The sequence below is a fragment of the Lycium barbarum genome, chromosome 7 (assembly GCF_019175385.1).
Source record: "Lycium barbarum isolate Lr01 chromosome 7, ASM1917538v2, whole genome shotgun sequence".
NCBI lineage: Eukaryota > Viridiplantae > Streptophyta > Magnoliopsida > Solanales > Solanaceae > Lycium > Lycium barbarum.
Genome location: NC_083343.1, coordinates 9946126 through 9964836, shown reverse-complemented (window position 1 = coordinate 9964836; position 18711 = coordinate 9946126). Strand labels below are relative to the sequence as shown.

The following is an 18711-nucleotide window of genomic DNA, read 5'->3' as shown; positions in this document are numbered from 1 at the left end:
TTATTATATGTGTAAAATAATTCTGTCAGTATTGATATAAACGATCTTTCTTCTCATTTGGCTAGAGCAAGAGCTCCTGATTTAAGGCAATGAAATATAGTTCATGAGGCTGCAGCGCAGCGAGGTGAAGCAGGCACAAGTTTTTTACCCTATGATCGATAAAAAAATAAGGAAAACTTGAATACCGGTATACCAAAAATTACTAGAGTATCCCTAATCAAACGTTTAAAAAAAAACAAGGTATATTAAGTATTTATTTTTCCAAAAATAATAATAATAAAAATAACTAAATAAATACTTCACATAAATATGGGGATTTCAAGACAGGCTGGAAAAGTCTATGGTGAGAGAAACAAAGAGGAGAGACGAAGTGATGTATTGTGGGGTATGAAATATGTTGGACCTCTAAAAAGGAAGTGCACGTTATCTCCAACTCTAAATGAAACTGACAAAGTGAAAGACATATCATGTGATTGGGAAAAAAAAAGGGGCAACAAAACTCCCCACAAATCTGTTAGGATCCACTCACTACCTACCAACCGTTAATCCCCTCAAAAGACAACAAAATTGTAGCAAAAGTTGTCTTTAATGTAAGTATTGGACTTTAATTTGTGGTTAAAGTGGTCAACTTGACTTCCACCTCGTGCAAGGCAACTTCCCCTCGACCAAAACCCCAAGTGGAAGTCCTTTAACTTTGTGCTTGGTGTTTTTCTTTTCTTTTGTTTGTTAAGTTTTCCTTGTAAGAATATACTTTTGTCTCAATTTAAGTGTCTTAATTTAATTAGGTATAGAATTTAAAAAATAAAGAGAGACTTTTACATCTTATGATCTTATATTAAAGATGAGTGTAGTCATTTAAATCTTGTGGTCTAAAACTTATTAAATATAAAAAGAGACACTCTTTTTGCGACAGACAAAAAAATAAAGGAAGACACTTAAAATGAGCCGGAGGGAGTAGCACATTTATTTCCTTATAATTTTAGACTATAAGGGCTCGTTTGGTTGGGCAACAAGTTATCCCTGGATAACTAATCCTGAGATTAGTTATCCCAAGATTGTTATCCCACCCTTTATGTAGGATAAAAAAACACTACAATCCCGGGATTAGTTATCCCGCGATTTTATTCCAACCAAACGTGGGATAAGGCGGTACTAAATTTTTATCCGAGGACTATTCTTGCTTATCTATCATACCAAACAACCCCTAAGGGTTGTTGGTACATGAGATAAAAATATTAATTTCGGGATAAGCTTTGAGTTTAACTTTATTTCATATTTGATTTGAGGTATTAGCTAATGTCAGGATAACCTTTACACTAAAATGATGGAATTAGTTATCTCAAATAGAAGGTGGGATAACCAGTCACATGGAATATCTCTCACTATTGTACCAAATGACCCCTAAGAGTATAAGAAACACTAAAAATATGGATAATGGCCGTTTTTGATTCAATAAAATCTAATTTTAGTCATTGTCATATTCGACAAAATATATTTAGCCTTCAATTAATTGAAATGTGTGTTTTTGGTCCTTTATGTAGAAAAAATACTATATTTGGAATATTTTTAGAACTATATTAGTGTCGAATATGAAGTGATATTACAAGCTTAAAATAATTACATGAGTAATTAAGTGGTGAAACAATTGATAATCATGGAAAATTTGAGGTCAAATGTACTTAATTAGCTAACACCAGAATTAAAATTAAAATTAATCAATAACTGAGGGACCAAAAATGGTATTAACCGGTGTTTTAAAAGGTAGGGCGTGAGTCGGAGCGTTTTACTTAGCAGGGGATGAGGTGTAAGCCCCATAAATCTTTAAATTTTAAATTTATAATGCAGTAAAAATAGCATAATAACACATAAATTATACAAAAAAAAAAAAAAAAACTTAACAAGATGATTAAAGAAACTCATCGAAAACAAAGCTTATGATATGATTTATAGTTATAAATAATGAATGAGATAAAAGCTAATATGATATGCAAATCAATTTTAACATCTTAACTTTCAAACAATAAAAGAATCACAATTTCTGAAAATATATTACTGCTCCATCATACTATGCAATTTACCTCTCTGGAAGAAAACAAACAATAAACTTTATCAATATTATAATAAAAATGTCACTCCTTCATGAATAAAAATAAAATTACTTTCAAATAGAAAAATAATAAATTAAAAATTTCAGAAAAGTATACTTCGCTGACTTCCATTGCAAAAATATAGCTCAAAACTTACATTGCAAAAATATAGCCCAAAAACACTTTTATACAATGTTTTACCCTTATATACAAAAAAATAAGTACATCATGTATATAGGTGTATGAAAGTGTATAATGTGTAGGTGTATACACCAAAAAATATAATTATACAATATTATACATGAAAATACGCACTTATACACATTTATACACAATTATACAATATTGTATAAGTGGGTATAAATATAGATCTGGACTGGTTTTGAATAAAAATTACACTTTTATACAAGACAGATACATTATTTATATAGGTGTATAAAAATGTATAATAGTGTATAAGAGGTGTGCATACACTCATATACAATATTATACACTATATACAAAAACTAACTCCAACAGCATCAACAACGGAGCAGCAACAACGAAGGATCTTCCAGGCTCCAATGAGCTCGCTGCCTCTTTGACGAGCAGCAACAGACTTTCTCCCTTCCGTTCATCTGTAGCACTCCCTCGAAGAGATCCCCTCGGAGCTCCGACGGAAACCACCAGCCACATCACCTCGCTCACCACCACCAGATTTGAGTGGATTTTTTCGGTGATTGAGAGAGAGAGAGAGAGAGAGAGAGAGAGAGAGAGAGAGAGAGAGAGAGAGAGAGAGAGAGAGAGAGAGTCATAATAACATACAACGTGGAACAATTTTCGGTAAGATTTTAAAAAGGTGGAACAATTTTGGTAGCATTGTTACCTTAATTAACATACAACGTAATTAAGTCATAATAAAATATGATAATTTTGAGACATAGGACAACAACATAATGATCAATGACAAGTGAAGAACTGAAGATGTAAAATTCGTCTATGTATTTTGAAAAGAAATGTTAAGTGATATTTACCCTCACGATGTTCTTAAATAGTCAATATGTAATACTGCAGCTTGTTATTTTAGTTATTCTCAATCTTCTTATTTCTATAGATGAAAAAACTGTTAAGCATCATTCATTTCTTAAAAAATTACGAGGATCAACGGTATTAATTAAGGAATTTGACACATAATTTGTGTAAGAACCTTTAGGCGAGCCCCGAACGTTAGATGTGTTTAGGACGTACAGTCGGACACTTAAGACGTAAGCCTTACGGAACTAACCCCACACGAAAGTCTCAATGAGTTTTGCCAGTGCCCCAAAACAGCCTTTTAAATCACAGGTATTAACCCTTAAGATGATATGTTAAATTATTCAATTTCGTGTAGGAGACGACATAGAGTTGGCAAATCAAGCACCATTGAAACTCTTTTTCTTTTTGAATTGAATATTGCACGTTTATTTAGTCAATTAAAAACAATTTGAATCAACTAACATGTGTTAATTAGCTACAAGTAATGATAGGAAAGATCAGTTTAGATAGAAGAAAAAATGGTCAACTTTAGAAGCGTCAAAAATAATATTCTATTACTACTCCATTTCTTTTTGGTTTCTTTTGCATAATGTCCTCCTCTTTTTCCCCCCTTTAATTTGCGTTGATAATGATACTTGCTCAATTTCTTTGATTTTTTATATTTATTCCAATTAATGCTTCAAAACCAAACCTGAAACTGACCCTACACTCATCTCTTTAGAAATTAAAAGCAGCCTCAATAAATATTAATGATATCAATTAATGCATATTTTTCTTTCCCCCTTTTTGAGTCATAAAGTGCTAACTGAAGCTTCTGATGTCATGTCAATGGACTATTACTACTAGGAAGAACATTTGTCTAATTTCATTCTACTTCACTTTAACCTGAACAGAATAAAATGAGTATTAAGATTCCCTCGGGATAAAAAGAGCGTCCACTTAACAATTTGTATACCCCTTAAAAAATGCTAACTCCTAAAAAAAAATAGGTAATTTGACTAAACTGTCCTTAATTAAATAGTTATTGGATTTGATCACATAGCACTTACTAGGAGCAAATCTGAAAAAATAATGTTAATTCTTTCTTGATTTGATAAGTAAACACTCTTTTTTACCTTAAAAAAAAGGCTAAGTGGACGCTATTTTTTATCCGGAGGGAGTAATTGATACCAGTTAGTTTGGAATCAAGAGGTAATCGTTTGACTTATTGTATGTTGATATAGACACTTTTCTTTTAACTCCATGTACAATTGAACATATAGCATCAAATGGATAGAGTTTTCACCTAACATGATGCCCTTTCTCTTTTTATTTATGTACTGAGACATGATAGAAAAACAAAATCACTAGCTGTTATTGGAGTTAGTTTCAACTTTATGGTTAAAGAAATTGAGTATTGGAACATCAACTGAAAAGAAGTTGTTACCTTTTTCTAATATTACTGTTTAAAAGTAAAGTTGTCAAATTTATTCTCACAAGTTCTCTCTGAATTATTACTAATGTTACTATGATTGAAAAAAAGTGTAATCTGCAAACACCAAGACACAAAAGGCTGAAATATTTTTACTACTTACTCATTGAACTGAAACAAAAAGACTACAAAAGAGCAATCAACTATATAAAGCAAGGAATAAATGGAATCTTGAACAGAGAAAACAACAAAAAATTCAGTAAAAAGAAACTATAAGATCCTAATCATATAGCTCAGCATCATCACAATCTTCAACTCCAGCACAATTCTCAAAAGGATTTTTCTTAGTAGCTAATCCTTCCACAGCATTGTTGTTGTAATTTGAGAATTTGAAATCTTTACCAAAGCCTCTTGCCTGCTGCAAAGACTGAGCAAAATCATGGTACTTCAAAATATCAAAATCACTAACACTTCTTCTAGCATACTTCATAGATTCCTCAAAGTGTGCAACTTTAATTTCTGCAACCTCTTCTTTCATATCTTCCTCCATCATATCAGGATTCTCCATTCGCCTCTTCTCCCTCTCAATGTCCTTTTCAATATCTTCCCTGACCGCGTTTTTGCAAGCGCGTTGACATATTTCAGTAATGTCTGCCCCACTAAACCCTTCAGTCATCTTAGCAAGGAGTCTAAAGTCTACTTTGCTTGAAACAGGCGATTTTCTTAAAGATGAGCGGAAAATTTGGTATCTTGATTCTTCATCAGGGAGAGGAATGTATATCAATTGGTCAAGACGCCCGGGCCTTAGTAGTGCCGGATCAATTATGTCTGGCCTATTGGTTGCACCTATAATGAAAACGGTTTTTTTGGCTGTCATTCCGTCCATTTCGGTCAGGAGCTGATTTAAAACTCTATCAGCAGCACCACCAGCATCCCCTCTGGAATTCCCTCTCTTAACAGCAATCGAGTCTAATTCGTCGAAAAACAGAATGCAGGGCGCTGATTGGCGTGCCTTTTCGAAAAGCTCCCTAACATTAGCTTCACTTTCTCCAAAATACATTGTGAGCAATTCAGGACCTTTGACACTGATGAAGTTTGCTTGGCATTCGTTCGCAATCGCCTTAGCCAGCAGAGTTTTCCCACATCCGGGCGGGCCATGAAACAGGACACCCTTTGATGGGGACATGCCATATTTCTCAAACAATTCAGGATGTTCCACAGGATACTGAACCGTCTCTTGAAGCTCGCGTTTGACAGTCTCGAGCCCTCCAATATCCTCCCACGAAACGTTTGGAACTTCAACAACTGTCTCGCGAAGAGAACAAGGGTTGCTATTGCCTAAAGCAGCCTTAAAATGTTCGTTACCAACCGCCATGGAATTCAGTACCTCAGCATCGATAGTTTCATCTTCCAAGTCAATCACAGCCATCTTTTCCCTAATGCATTGAAGCGCGGCCTCAGTAGTCAATGCTGCTAAATCAGCACCAACATGACCGTGTGTGTCCCGTGCAACGCTTTCCAAATCAACATCCTCTCCAAGCTTCATGTTCTTCGTGTGGACACGAAGAATCTCAAGGCGTCCAACCTCATCAGGGACACCAATGTCAATTTCCCTATCGAATCTCCCAAACCTCCTCAATGCAGGATCGATCGTATTAGGCCTATTCGTTGCACCCATAACGATAACATGTGCACGCGATTTAAGCCCATCCATCAACGTCAGTAGCTGAGAAACAATCCTTCTTTCCACCTCCCCGTGTGTCTTTTCCCTATTAGGCGCGATGGAATCAATCTCATCGATGAAGATAATAGACGGTGCATTCTTCTCAGCTTCCTTGAACACTTTCCTCAAATTACCCTCGCTTTCACCAGCCATCTTAGACATGATCTCAGGTCCATTAATAACCAAGAAAAACGCACCAGTTTCATTAGCAACAGCTCGGGCTATCGTTGTTTTCCCCGAGCCAGGAGGTCCATATAAAAGTATTCCTTTAGGTGGTTTCACACCAATACACTTAAAAAGTTGTGGATGTCTCAATGGCAACTCAACCAACTCCCTAATTTGAGCCATTTGTTTCCTAAATCCTCCAACATCATCGTAACCAATCGAATTCAATTGATCTTCATCTTCCCTCTTAACAGGTTCATCACCGACGAAAATCTCAGTTTCCGGAGCAACAATACAATACTCAGGAGGGTCAGTTTCCATAACCTTAAACTCAACACACCTCATACCACCTCGTACATTAAATATATCACCTTTCCTTAAAGGACGATAACAATCTTGAAAATAAGGTTTTAAATAAACTTCAAAAAGATCACCTGTTAAACCTTCAACAGTATCATCAATAGGAAGTAGATGAATTCTTTTTCCATATTGAATATTGTCACAAAGATGGATAGATGCAATGTCACCTAGACGTATACGTAAGTTGTTACGTAAAACTTTGTTCATACGTATCTTTGGTTCTTCACATGTTTCATCAATACATGCAATACCAACTGTGTCTCTTTTTCTTTTACCTTTGATTAAAACAGTGTCACCACAAAAAAGTTGTAGCTTTTCCATTGTTATTGGGTTGAGAAAAACACTGGAATTTTCGTCTTTGATTGATTCATCAATTATGAGACGATTAGGTGCTTTTTTTCTAACAAGAATTGCTGTGCTGTAATCTTTTTTGGTTTCTTTTGGTTCTTCACGAGATCTTTTTTGTTTTTTCATGGTGTTATTTTTGTAAAGAAATCAAGAATTGGGGTTTATGAAGGGTTTAAGAATTGTAAGAAGAGAGATTGTGTGAAATTGCTTGGAGGTTTAAGGGGTATTTATAGGTTTGCTTTTCTCTTTGTCCGAATGTGATATGGAAAGCTTTATTACTGGGAATTGTTTTTCTTGATAATTAAAGTTTCTATTTTTGTGCCGGAAAAGGACTTTATTTTTGTAGTCCGTTTTCTATAAGGAATAAGTTGGAAAAAAGGATCGTTAATTTTTTTTTTTTAAGTAAATTGGATTTTCTAGTTTGTACAAAATTTTGAAAGTACTTATTGCATTTAACTCATCTCATTTGTACTAAAAATAACACTAGCTATCTTGCAGGAAAGACTAAAGAATTAGGAGCAAGTAATTTTGCATTCCCTCAACACAATTGTAATAGATACTCTATTTTTTATTTTGGAGATAAATAAAATGCCCAGTTGATATAAATAAAATTGAAGACATGCCAACAAGTGCAAATTGCCTCTTTACCTTCTCGTAGGTAGGAAACTAGGAATAATGTTTCTGTACACTGTACACTGTACGCTATCCTTTCTAGACTCACTTATGAGTTGTGAGATTACACGGAATTTGTTGTTGTACAACTTGGGGAGCACAAGGAAGAATTTGATTGAAGGCATTCATTGTCACAACATAACATCCAATGTGTATCCTTCATTATTAACAACGAATTTGAAAAGTCTTATATTTCTAAGTCGTGAAAAACAAGTCCTGAAGAATAATATTACAAGTGAACACTCAATTTTCTTATGATATTTATTTTCGCAAAATTTGCATTTAATAATCTGTAAAACGTATTTATCAAATTTATTTTTCGTAAAATTCCACCTCCTCTGGAAAAAACAAAAAAGTTTATATTGTGCTTCTTTTATTCGTAAATTCTAATCTCTTTATTTTTATTTTATATGACATCATACTAATCTTTGAAAGGCATTTTTTTTTTAATTTGATTAACTTAAAATTATAAAAAGTTGACATATTCAAATATATATTCCTTCTGTCCCAATTTAGATGTCTTACTTTTCTTTTTTATTTGATCAGAAAGAATGATTTTTTCTATATTTAGTAAGTTAAAAATTCAAACATATCATACACAGTAACTTTATAACCACCACAAGATTCAAATGACATTTTAGTACATTATACACATCTTTAGTTTAGTTCATAAGTTTAAAAACTATTTCTTTATTTCGTAAACATCTTGCCTAGTCAAATTAACACATTTCAATTAGAACTAATTTTTAATTTAAAAATAAGTAAGGAAAAATACTACTATAATAATAATATTGAATTCAGATAAGGAAGTTGTTTAACAAGGCAACATTCATCCGTTAAAACCAACTATTACTATTCAGTCCTATGAGCGATTCTCTGTTTCGCAGACCACTGTATCCTAATCTACACCACAATTAGGGTTTCAAAAAATGAGATCCGTATGTTGTTGGATTGTTGTATTTTTGTCAATTAATGTGCTATACGATGTCGTTTCCTCTTCCCAGATATTATCTGCTCATACAGGTACCCCCAAAATCTCAAAAATTTATTTTTTATTTCTCAATGCTGAAGCAGAAAATTAAAATAATGTAACAATGCCATTATAGATGTGATAATTGTAGAAAAAATTGGATTTTGAAGTTTAGCTTGTAATTATTTTTGTTCTTGTTGAATTCTGTATCGAATTACTCCCTCTGTCTCAATTTATGTGATACTTTTGATTTTCCGAGATTCAAACTGCATGGACTTTGACTAACATTTTAAGGTAGTATTTTTTTTTTCCACCAAATTGATATGAGAAAAAGTTGCAAACTTATAGTAGTACTTTTCATGTATTTTTCAAATATATAAATTTTAATCTTAAAATATTGAGTTAATCTAATCTAATTTAGCTTCAAAGTTTAGTCAAATTGACTCTCGAAAACCGAAAAGTATTAGAAAAATTAGGATGGAGGGAGTATTTGCTTAATTTAAAGAGATTATTGGATAATTAGAATTGTAAGCGTGTTGTTAATGAAGTATGATTGGAAAGGGAAATAACATTTCTAGGTTTTTTTTTTTTTTTTTTTGTTGTTGTTGTTGTTGTTGTTGTTTTAGAATGATTATTTTTACTGAAATGGTTAATAGAATTGCACCCCAAAAAAAAAAAAGACGGAGCTTTAATTGGTTGATGCTCTTTGGAGGGCTAAATATTTACTACTAGAAGCTTTAACTAATAGTTGGGAGTATTAGCTTGAGCTGGACAGGGAGTTAGGCTTACCCTGTGCTCCCCGGCTAGTGTTGGGGGCTATGTTGCTCGGACTCGGGTGCGGGTGTCGGATACGGGTATGGATCTAGAGGTCGGACTCGGCATGATCTAAATTTTAAGATTCGTGGGTACGGATCCGGGTACGGATACGAGTGCGGGGATTCGGCAAAAATAATTCAAAATTCTAATAATATAGCTACAAGAATATGCCTAGATTATGAGAGCTTTTTGTGGAAGCACCTACATGTAGTTTGTACCAGACATGTGATTCAATCTTCCATTCTACTAGGTGCTAGACTGTGTGCTCCGAGAAACTAGTTAAATTTTCTACATAATATTGAAGGTATGCCATCTCATGTCTTCAAATCTCTACTTTTTGTTATCTTGAGAAATCATAATCTCAAAATTTTTCTTTAATTTGGTCATGAATTTCGGTCAAAGTATCCGATCTCTATTGACCGGATCCGACACGAATTCCGTACCCAAACCCGTGTCGTGTCGTGTCGGACACGGGTACGGCGGCAAAAGTGAAGGGTCCGAGCAACATAGGTTGGGGGTAGGGGAAGAGTAGGTGTATACTGTTCACAACCTTCCCCTTGCATTTCCAAAAAGAGGCTGTCCACACGTCAAAATGTGCTAGTCACCAAAAGAGAAACTCTATCGCTGTGCCAAAGCTTCCTTCACTAGCTTGAGCTGACTATTCTGAATGCAACAACAACAACATAACCAGTGAAATCCCACAAAGTGGGGTCTGGGGATGGTAGAGTGTACGAGACCTTACCCCTATCTTGGGAGGTAGAGAGGTTGTTTTTTATAGACCCTCGGCACAAGGATAAACAAGTCAAAGCGGTATAAAAAGTCATGGCAAAATACTATAAAAAGCATGATAAAGATGTCTGGAAAAAAAGAGTTGTAACTACCACAAATTAATACGATAATCAAAGTACAAGAAACAACAGATAGTAGCAGAAATCGAATGACAAGAAACTACAAGAATAATACTACGACTACTAGTATGAAAGGATAAGTAGCACAACACTCAACTACCTACTGACCTTCTACGCTAATCCTACAAATTCCGGTTTCTGTGTTCTAGATCTACCCTTGGCAAAATAATGTTTTGTACACAATAACCTTTTTGATACTGCTGTATTGAAGTTCAAATTTGATACTCAAGCTCTATGTATGTCCATTTTCTTGAATATAGTCATAGTTTGAGGAGCTTGATGCAGCCTGTGCATTTGGACACATGTGTTTTTAACTCCTATTTTTTGCAGTTGTTTAAGTAAGTTTTTTCTGAAGTCATTGAAAATCAATATGAAAATAGCTCACTCATCTAGGAAAAGAGACGTCATAATAAAAAGCTTCTAGAAGAACTGGTTCACACACTATATTATTATTCTTGAATGAGATAGGAACGAACGGCCTTTTTGTTCACTTGACTGCACTAGTGCTTACAAAGTTCCCATCTGGCTCAAAAAAGAATACTTTACAGCAGATTTATTGGTTCGTTCCTGTTTGTATCAGGTGCATCATTCAGTCGAAGTTCTAAAGAGCCAAAATATAAGGTAGAGTTTTATTCAGAAGACGCACCTTTCCACCCGGTAAGTTATTTGTCATATCTACCACTTTTAACGTATTCATAGGCACACCATGCACCTCAAAATCATTATATTCTTGCAAATATAAGGTGATCTTTAAGTATAAAAAGATTCTAAGGATCTCAAAATTAGAAGTGGATGTAAACTGGAAAGTACACCTCTACTGAGACCAAAAAAGTACTCCCTCCGCTCAATTTGTTTTTCTGGTTTTGACTTGACACGAAGTTTAAGAAAGTAAAGAAGACTTTTGATATATTTTTTTTTTTGAGGTAAAGGTAACTAGAAGACTTTTGAATCTTGTGGTATTAAATTAAAGATATGTAGAATGTATAATGCCCTTTAATCTTGTGGTCTTAAACATGCCATGTGGAAAGTTGGAATTAAAGAGTTGCCAAAAAGGAAAGAGGCATTCTTTTTTAAACGGATTAAAAAGGAAAGTAAGACAAACAAATTGAAACAGAGGGAATGCTACTTAAACCGTGTCCATACTTCTGTCCAAGAACTTCTATGGTTTCCTGTTATTTTCCTGGGCATATATTTTGCAAGTTAGAGGGTTATGAGTTGTGACAAGTTATTTCAAGTTTCTAGTTTTCGTTTTCTGCTTCACTCTCACTCCCATAAGTCATGACAATGGGTCCACACCAGGGATCGGCATTGAGCCCCTATATGTTTACCCCTTGCTATGGATGAGCTGACCAACATAATACAAGATGAGGTCCCATGGTGTATGCTATTTGCTGAAAAAGATATTGTGTTAATTGACGAGCCAGAGAGGGTGTCAACCCAAAGCACGAATTTTTATTGCTATACTATGTATCCAGACTACCCATACCTATCATCTAAAACTCAGTACTAGCGTGAAAAACACATGAATACTTTTAGATTCTATTGTTCTTGCAACTAAAACACAGGATTACTAATCTACTCCATATTTGGGAGGAGGCAGGAATAGGAGCCTCAGACAGAGATAGATGGAGGATTGTCCCAGCTTGCATTTGGTGGACAATATGGAAAGAGAGAAATTCACGGTGCTTTGAAGACAGTAGTAGTGATGTACAAAAGATCAAGCTAAATTGTGTCAAACTTTTTTGTTTTTGGTGCAAACAGATTTACCTTGAGGAGACTGAATCCATAATTGAAATCCTAGGCTCTTGTTAGATTTTCAGAGTTTTGGATCAGCTTTCTCACTTTTGCTGTAAATATGGTTCCAGTGCAATCTATGCACTGATCAAGTCAATACATACCAATGTGACATTTTCAAAAAAAAAATAAAATTAAGAATTTAAATCTATGTTATACGTATGAGGGACTACTATGGAATCATGTTGAATAGCCTCTTTTGATCAATGTATTGAAGAAGTGTACTGGCACCCTTAGGATCCTTCAGTGGTGACCCTGGTAACTTGAGGTTTATGAATTGTGGGATAAATTTGAGAATATTTAGGATTCTTTGGTGCCTGAGGGAAAAGTGCAACTGATATTTTCATTAATTTTCTATGCAACCTATCGGTTGAAGGGAAGTGAATACAGAAATTTGACCTGATATTGTGAGCGAACTATGATGAGATGGAGGGTAAATTTGCATGTATTATTTGTCCCAAATCTGATGTACTGATGCGCTCTGTTTTGCAGGATGATGACCAGGAAACTATTCTTATGCCCAACAAAAATGGGGAGAAATTTCTCTGTTATTTGCCAAAAGTCGATAAACCGAAGATTGGTAAACCAGTGACAACCAATATAAGCAGTTTGGTTGTGGACACTGAGAAACGCATCAAGTGGAAGACACCAGATGAACTACTTGAAGTACTGAAGGATCGATGTCTTGTTAGGGTGAGAATCCATCTAGTTCCTCCCTTCCACCTGATTTAGATAAGTTAAATATCTTCAGACCTTCTTCCAAGTACATAACTAATGAAAATTTTGTTCAACTATAAGTTTTTTCGGTACCCTCTAGCTGATGCGTTGGGAAAGAGGTAGTCTAATTTTGTGTATCTGTTATCTTGTATTATCAAACTTTTCTACAGCAAGAAGGGTGGTGGTCATATGAATTCTGCTACAAGAACAAGTTGAGGCAAGTTCATTTGGAGGATGAGAAGGTATGCTTAACTTCGCTTTTTAGTATGACTACTTCAGGCATTTTTCCACCTAGAATACTTTAAATATTTTAATAGGCTGACTCCTTGTTGCCTTTTGCTAAAGCTCCTGTAATGTGATTGGTGGTGAGTTCGTTTCAGAAAATTCGAAGAGTCAAATGCTAACATTGGATACCAATTCTGCTTTGGGATTTGAACCTAGGATCTCTAGGTTGTTATGTTGCTCCCAAACGCACACGCAAGTATACGTGGTCGTACAAGTAATATAGACTGTTAAGTCCAGATATCGATCCCACAGAGACTTATAATTAACTATTTATCAAATTAAACTAATGCTAATTATCTAAACAAGAAATAAAATCCAAATTATATTTGTAAACTAATTAAAAATAAAAGAAAACAATTAATGAACTTCAACCAAGAAAGAACAAATTTTTAACGGAGAAGAGATAGATCTAGGGCTATGACCACTAACAATCCAGTTGAGTTTTCAAATCGTTCTACCTATGGGTTAATAGTTGACGGGCTAATTATAACGTTATGATATTCTCTCGAACTACTCACAAGCCTGTAGATGCTACTATAACGCCTATATCTCTATGGTCGTCAGAGGTAACAAGAACGCATTTATTTCTCCGTATTCAACTAAGTAGGGCTAAAGGGTATATCTCTATCCTTAGTAGCAAAACGATTAAATCGAACAAACTCTATTTATTCTTATTACGTGCGTGAATTCCCTTTCTCAAGTCCAATTCCCGCACCACAGATAGTGTTCAATTAGTGATCAAGTAATCAAACAATTAAGACCAAGAATAAATAAATAACCCAAAGATAGAAAATCAATAGATAGAAACGATAATCAAACGTCAACTTTCATGTTTGTGTCACAGCCCTAGAACTAAAGAGCTTAGCTCCACATAGACATGGAGGAAAAATAACAAATCATCCGAATAAAAATATCAAAATAAGTGTTACAGAAAGAGAAGATAAAACCCTGTAACTATGGCCTCCACGGCGGCTCCAAGCTCTCTCTAGGTCCAAAGTTATGAACTAAGGGTTACAAGCTATCCAAAGTTATGTCAAAACCGTGTAGAATATGTATTTATAGGGTACTAAAAAGCCTGGGCTTTTAAAAACCAAATCCAACTCGGACCAGGAAAAATCGCGGGCTCGCATCAGACCCGCATTGCGGATGAAACGCGGAACCAACAGAGAGTCAGAGAACAGTTCTGCATTTTCTTTCGTCTTCTTTGCTAACTTTAATGCTACATAGACAAAAGCTAAGGTAAGCTCCATTAAGCTGCTTGCTTCATTTTACTATTATTTGTTGGCTTCTTGTCATGCCTTCGTCCCTTTTTTTTGTTTATTTATTTTCTCTTTTTGTAACTTCAACACTTTTCAGTCGATTTTGCTTCAAATCTCTTCACCTTTACACCTCTTTATTCCTACATAGTAAAATATAATATTAAGCACAACTCATTACAATTAATACTCAAAAGACAATTAAAAGTACTAAAATGTGAGGCAACAATGGCTAAATATATGCAATTTATGGCCGAACATCATGTTACTCCCGTCTCTCGACCACTAGGCCATCCCATTCCCCCGTTCCATTTTGTGTGAATCATGTTGACTTTCATGGTGTTGAAGTTGAATGAGCTATTATATTTAAATTTGAAATACCCAAGGAGATCTGGTATAGATTTCTTACTATATCCAGGCCCAGTGGGTGATGCCAGAATCTTTGAGGCAACATTTTCTGAGCTGGAAATGGAGGAAGGAAAAAAAACGAATAGTTTACTTCTTACATGTTCTGAAATTTTCTTGTTCTTGTGGTTTTTTGCTTATTACATCTATAATATAAAAGACAGATGGCTACTGGACTTTAAGGATTGTCTGCAAGTCCATTTCAAACAGGATTGCTGTAAATATGCAAACGGAATTAAACTGTTTGTTCTGTCATATCTTTTATATATCCTCTGGATGCAGATTTGTATTGTAATTTTACATTTTGCTTAATGGTGTAATTGAAAAGATAAAAGTTGAAAGATGTGAAGTGTATAGAGATGTCATATCAAAATCAAAATATTATGATATAGTAGTAAATACCGATTTGACAGTTTGAACTTGGTGGATTTCTCATTTAAGTGTAGATTTCATATTTGGGTCCACCAAAATAAAACGCAGCACAAACATATTTATTCAAAAAAAAAAAAGGTCAACATATGAAAGGATGGATGTATTATTATGCAATTGCATTTCTTAAGTTCATCATACATGCTTCGGAAACAGCCGCCCTACCTTTCAAGGTGGGGGCTAGGTCTGCGTACACTCTACCCTCCCCAGACCCCACATAGTGGGATTATACTGGGTTTGTTGTTGTTGTTGTAAGTTCATCATACATGCATCCTATTGTTATGTGCATAATATTTCTTACGCTTTCCGTCTTAATATATGTGTCCTACAATCTTACTTTTATTTTTAGTCTGTTTGAAAAAAAATGCCTCTTTCCATATTTGGTATTTTTTTTTAATTCCAACATTCTCACTTTACCTTTGATGACACTTCCTTACAAAAATGACATAGTATGGTTAAGACCACAAGATTCAAAGGGTATTGGTGGTATGTTATATACATCTTCACGCTAAGACCACAAGATTCAAAAGTTTTCTTTACATTTTTTAACTTCGTGCCTGGTCAAACTAAGACAAATAAAATGAAATGGAGGGAGTATATTTATTATTGATCAATTATTTACCTTAAAAAAAAAAACTGTAGTCTTTGATCAAAAAATTATATTTGTGATGTGTTTTCAGTTGGTTCAAGAATTTATCTTGGGTTATTATGATGCCGAGGCTACCGCAGCTTATCATCAGAATCACTCAGATAATTCAGTACTAAAGGATCCCCGTTCGAAAGATGCATCACAAAGGTATGGATACCAAACTGTGAGTTACTAACTGGCTTGGAAAGAGCTTCTAGTATACACCTTGGCTACATAGCACGTCTGCTGACTACCATTAAAAGCAAATGCTCCTCAGTTTCAAGTTTCACATAAGTAGTTGACTACAGAAAATAACTATTATCAACATTTATTCAATTTATGAAGTTCTTGTAAAGTCTTTCTTGAACTTGAAGCACATTGCCTGATGCGTGGATGGATTAAATTTTTCTGATTTTGTTCTTCACAATAATCAATTGCTCCAACTCTTTGACTTCTGTAGATATCATGCTCATATCTATACAAATGGAACCATATGTGATTTAACAAATGAGCCACGACAAACAGAGGTATGAAGCTATTCTTTTGCCTTTTGCTATTTGTTTCTATCCAAGAATTCTGTATTTCTCATGGACTCAATTCCAGGTGAGATTTGTTTGCTCAGAACCTAGAGCTATGATAAGCTCTATAACTGAATTATCCACCTGCAAGTACGCGCTCACTGTACACTGCCCAACCCTCTGTAAACACCCGTAAGTTACTCCGCTTGCTTTTTTTCTAAAGTTATGCCTCTTGATTTCTTGTTCAATTCTTCTCTATTATGCTGCTGAGAAATGGAACTAGGTCATGCTTTCTCTTTTGGGCTGACATTATTTCTGGTAGCTGTTTATATCTATTTCAATACTTGCTTTCATTAGTTACTGCTGCCGAGGTATTGAGAAATCTGAGACGTCTCTAGGTAGGAAGTGGAAATCCAGTTGTTTTTTATGTCAGTGTAAACTGCTGGCCAAAAGTCAAGAAGCTATGTTGCTCAGACTCTTCAAAAATATCGACGGGTGCATGTCGGATCCTCCAAAAGTAGTGTATTTTTGGAGGATCCGACATGGATGCGGCAGCATTGTTGGAGAATCCGAGCAACTTAGTCAAGAAGTACCATAACCTGAAAGCATATGCTTATTACAGGTCTCAGTCAAAAATCAGCAGACGACCACTTTAATCATGTTGTGATTTTGTGGGAATAAGATACAACAACAACAACAACAACAACCCAGTGAAATCCCACAACGTGGGGTCTGGGGAGGGTAGAGTGTACGCAGACCTTACTCCTACCAAGGTAGGATGGCTGTTTCCGAGAGACCCTCGACTCAATAAAAACATAAAAAGAGGTCAGATACGGCTAAGATAGTTTTTCTTTTTTTTCTCCAATCTTAGTTGCCTTGATTTTCTGGCAGTCAGATGGCCAACTTATTGTGAGATAATCTACACTTGTAGGGTTTGATGCTTGGTTGTGCAATGTATAGGGGTACAAACATACCCCCACCCAGTGTTTACCTAAAATTATACTACTAGTTTACCTTGATAAATTAAGGTGAGAATATATGTTAATTAATTGTAATGTATGTGAAGACGTGTGTCATGTATTCATTAGACTGGTGCAAACACCGGATGTGGATAAGTTTTACCGTCTAGATGATCCAATTAAAAATTAATATCCAATGATGATGACATGGCCATTCAGTTGATATTTTCATACCCAAGATCTGTATATATTGGAATATGAATAAAGATCTCTCGTCAGTCTGATGCATTATGCTATTTCTTCAAAGCTACATCTTCAATCTTCCTTCTTACATTTAAAAAAAATATATATATATTAAGTAGGAATTCACTGGTAACTCTGTTGAACAGTTAACAACCACTCTTATATGTTTTGGCATATTAGTATTTTTGCTATGCAATCATTTAGGTGTGTGGTTTTACTTGATATTTATAGCTTGTTCTCCATATAAGCACATTAACACTTTTTCGTGCGTATTCTGGTCGTCAGCATTTGCTCTGATTGTTAATTGTTGTATGCAGGCTCTTTCATGAAGAAAGGCCAGTGTGGCATACCATTAACTGTAATAAACTTCCAAAAGATTACACAGAAACGAAAGTTGTTGAAGACAATTTTGAAAATGAAACGATCGACATGGTGACAGACTCAGAGTATCAGCCTTCGAGTGATTCAGACGAACACGTGAAAGTGGAGGAAGACGATTCAGATGAACATGCCAATGTTGAGGGAGACAATTTAGAAGATGAAAATATCACCATACTACCATAGCAACATAAATACAGACATGACCAATGTAGGGAAATTTTCTATTTACTGCAGAATGCTACATTCATTGGCTTATCAACATCAAGCTGTTTCAACTCTTTTACTATTTCCTATTTGTTTATCTGATTCAGTATAGAACTTTTAGGAAACGGAAAAAACATTTTTCTTAAGGTATAGGGATAGAAGTCACATTTGTTGAGGAAACATGACCCTAATGTCAATCGAGAAAATACTGTTGTAAGTTTCTTTTGTTCAAGAATGGGTATAATATAAGGTGGCATTTTAGCTCAAGCATTCTCAAAGATATTAGATGATATGCCTAATTGGCGAGATTAAGGGTGTGTTTGGTGTGAAGGAAAATATTTTCTTAGAAAATGTTTTTTTTTGAAAAATAAGCGGATTTTTTATTTATTTTTTGACTTTTGGTAAGTAAGCAGAAAAT

At 34.8% G+C, this 18711-nt stretch overlaps 2 protein-coding genes across 3 annotated transcripts; one reads left to right on the top strand and one right to left on the bottom strand.

Annotated features, from left to right (window-relative positions):
- Window positions 1–4657: 4657 nt before the first annotated feature.
- On the bottom strand, window positions 4658–7674 carry LOC132602116 (cell division cycle protein 48 homolog). The gene has a single exon (XM_060315125.1). It carries the CDS (start codon window positions 7232–7234, stop codon window positions 4793–4795), a length of 2442 nt encoding a protein of 813 aa, XP_060171108.1. The 5' UTR covers window positions 7235–7674; the 3' UTR covers window positions 4658–4792.
- A 911-nt stretch (window positions 7675–8585) lies between these two features.
- LOC132603093 (protein OS-9 homolog) lies at window positions 8586–18560 on the top strand. 2 transcript variants are annotated; one of them, XM_060315981.1, is made up of 8 exons: window positions 8586–8803; window positions 11055–11131; window positions 12761–12961; window positions 13156–13227; window positions 16041–16156; window positions 16449–16515; window positions 16592–16698; window positions 18026–18560. In XM_060315981.1, exons 1-8 carry the CDS (start codon window positions 8710–8712, stop codon window positions 18270–18272), a joined length of 981 nt encoding a protein of 326 aa, XP_060171964.1. In that variant the 5' UTR covers window positions 8586–8709; the 3' UTR covers window positions 18273–18560. The 2 variants fall into 2 exon arrangements, with proteins under 2 accessions (XP_060171964.1, XP_060171965.1); XM_060315982.1 differs by lacking the exon at window positions 11055–11131 and having other exon boundaries at window positions 8665–8803.
- The last annotated feature ends 151 nt before the right edge of the window (window positions 18561–18711 follow it).

Coding starts and splice junctions, on each gene's coding strand:
- LOC132603093 (XM_060315981.1), top strand. CDS start 8,710: ATGAGATCCGTATGTTGTTGGATTGTTGTATTTTTGTCAATTAATGTG. Junction 8,804..11,054: donor GATATTATCTGCTCATACAG/GTACCCCCAAAA, acceptor TGTTTGTATCAG/GTGCATCATTCAGTCGAAGT. Junction 13,228..16,040: donor TTCATTTGGAGGATGAGAAG/GTATGCTTAACT, acceptor ATGTGTTTTCAG/TTGGTTCAAGAATTTATCTT.
- LOC132602116 (XM_060315125.1), bottom strand. CDS start 7,234: ATGAAAAAACAAAAAAGATCTCGTGAAGAACCAAAAGAAACCAAAAAA.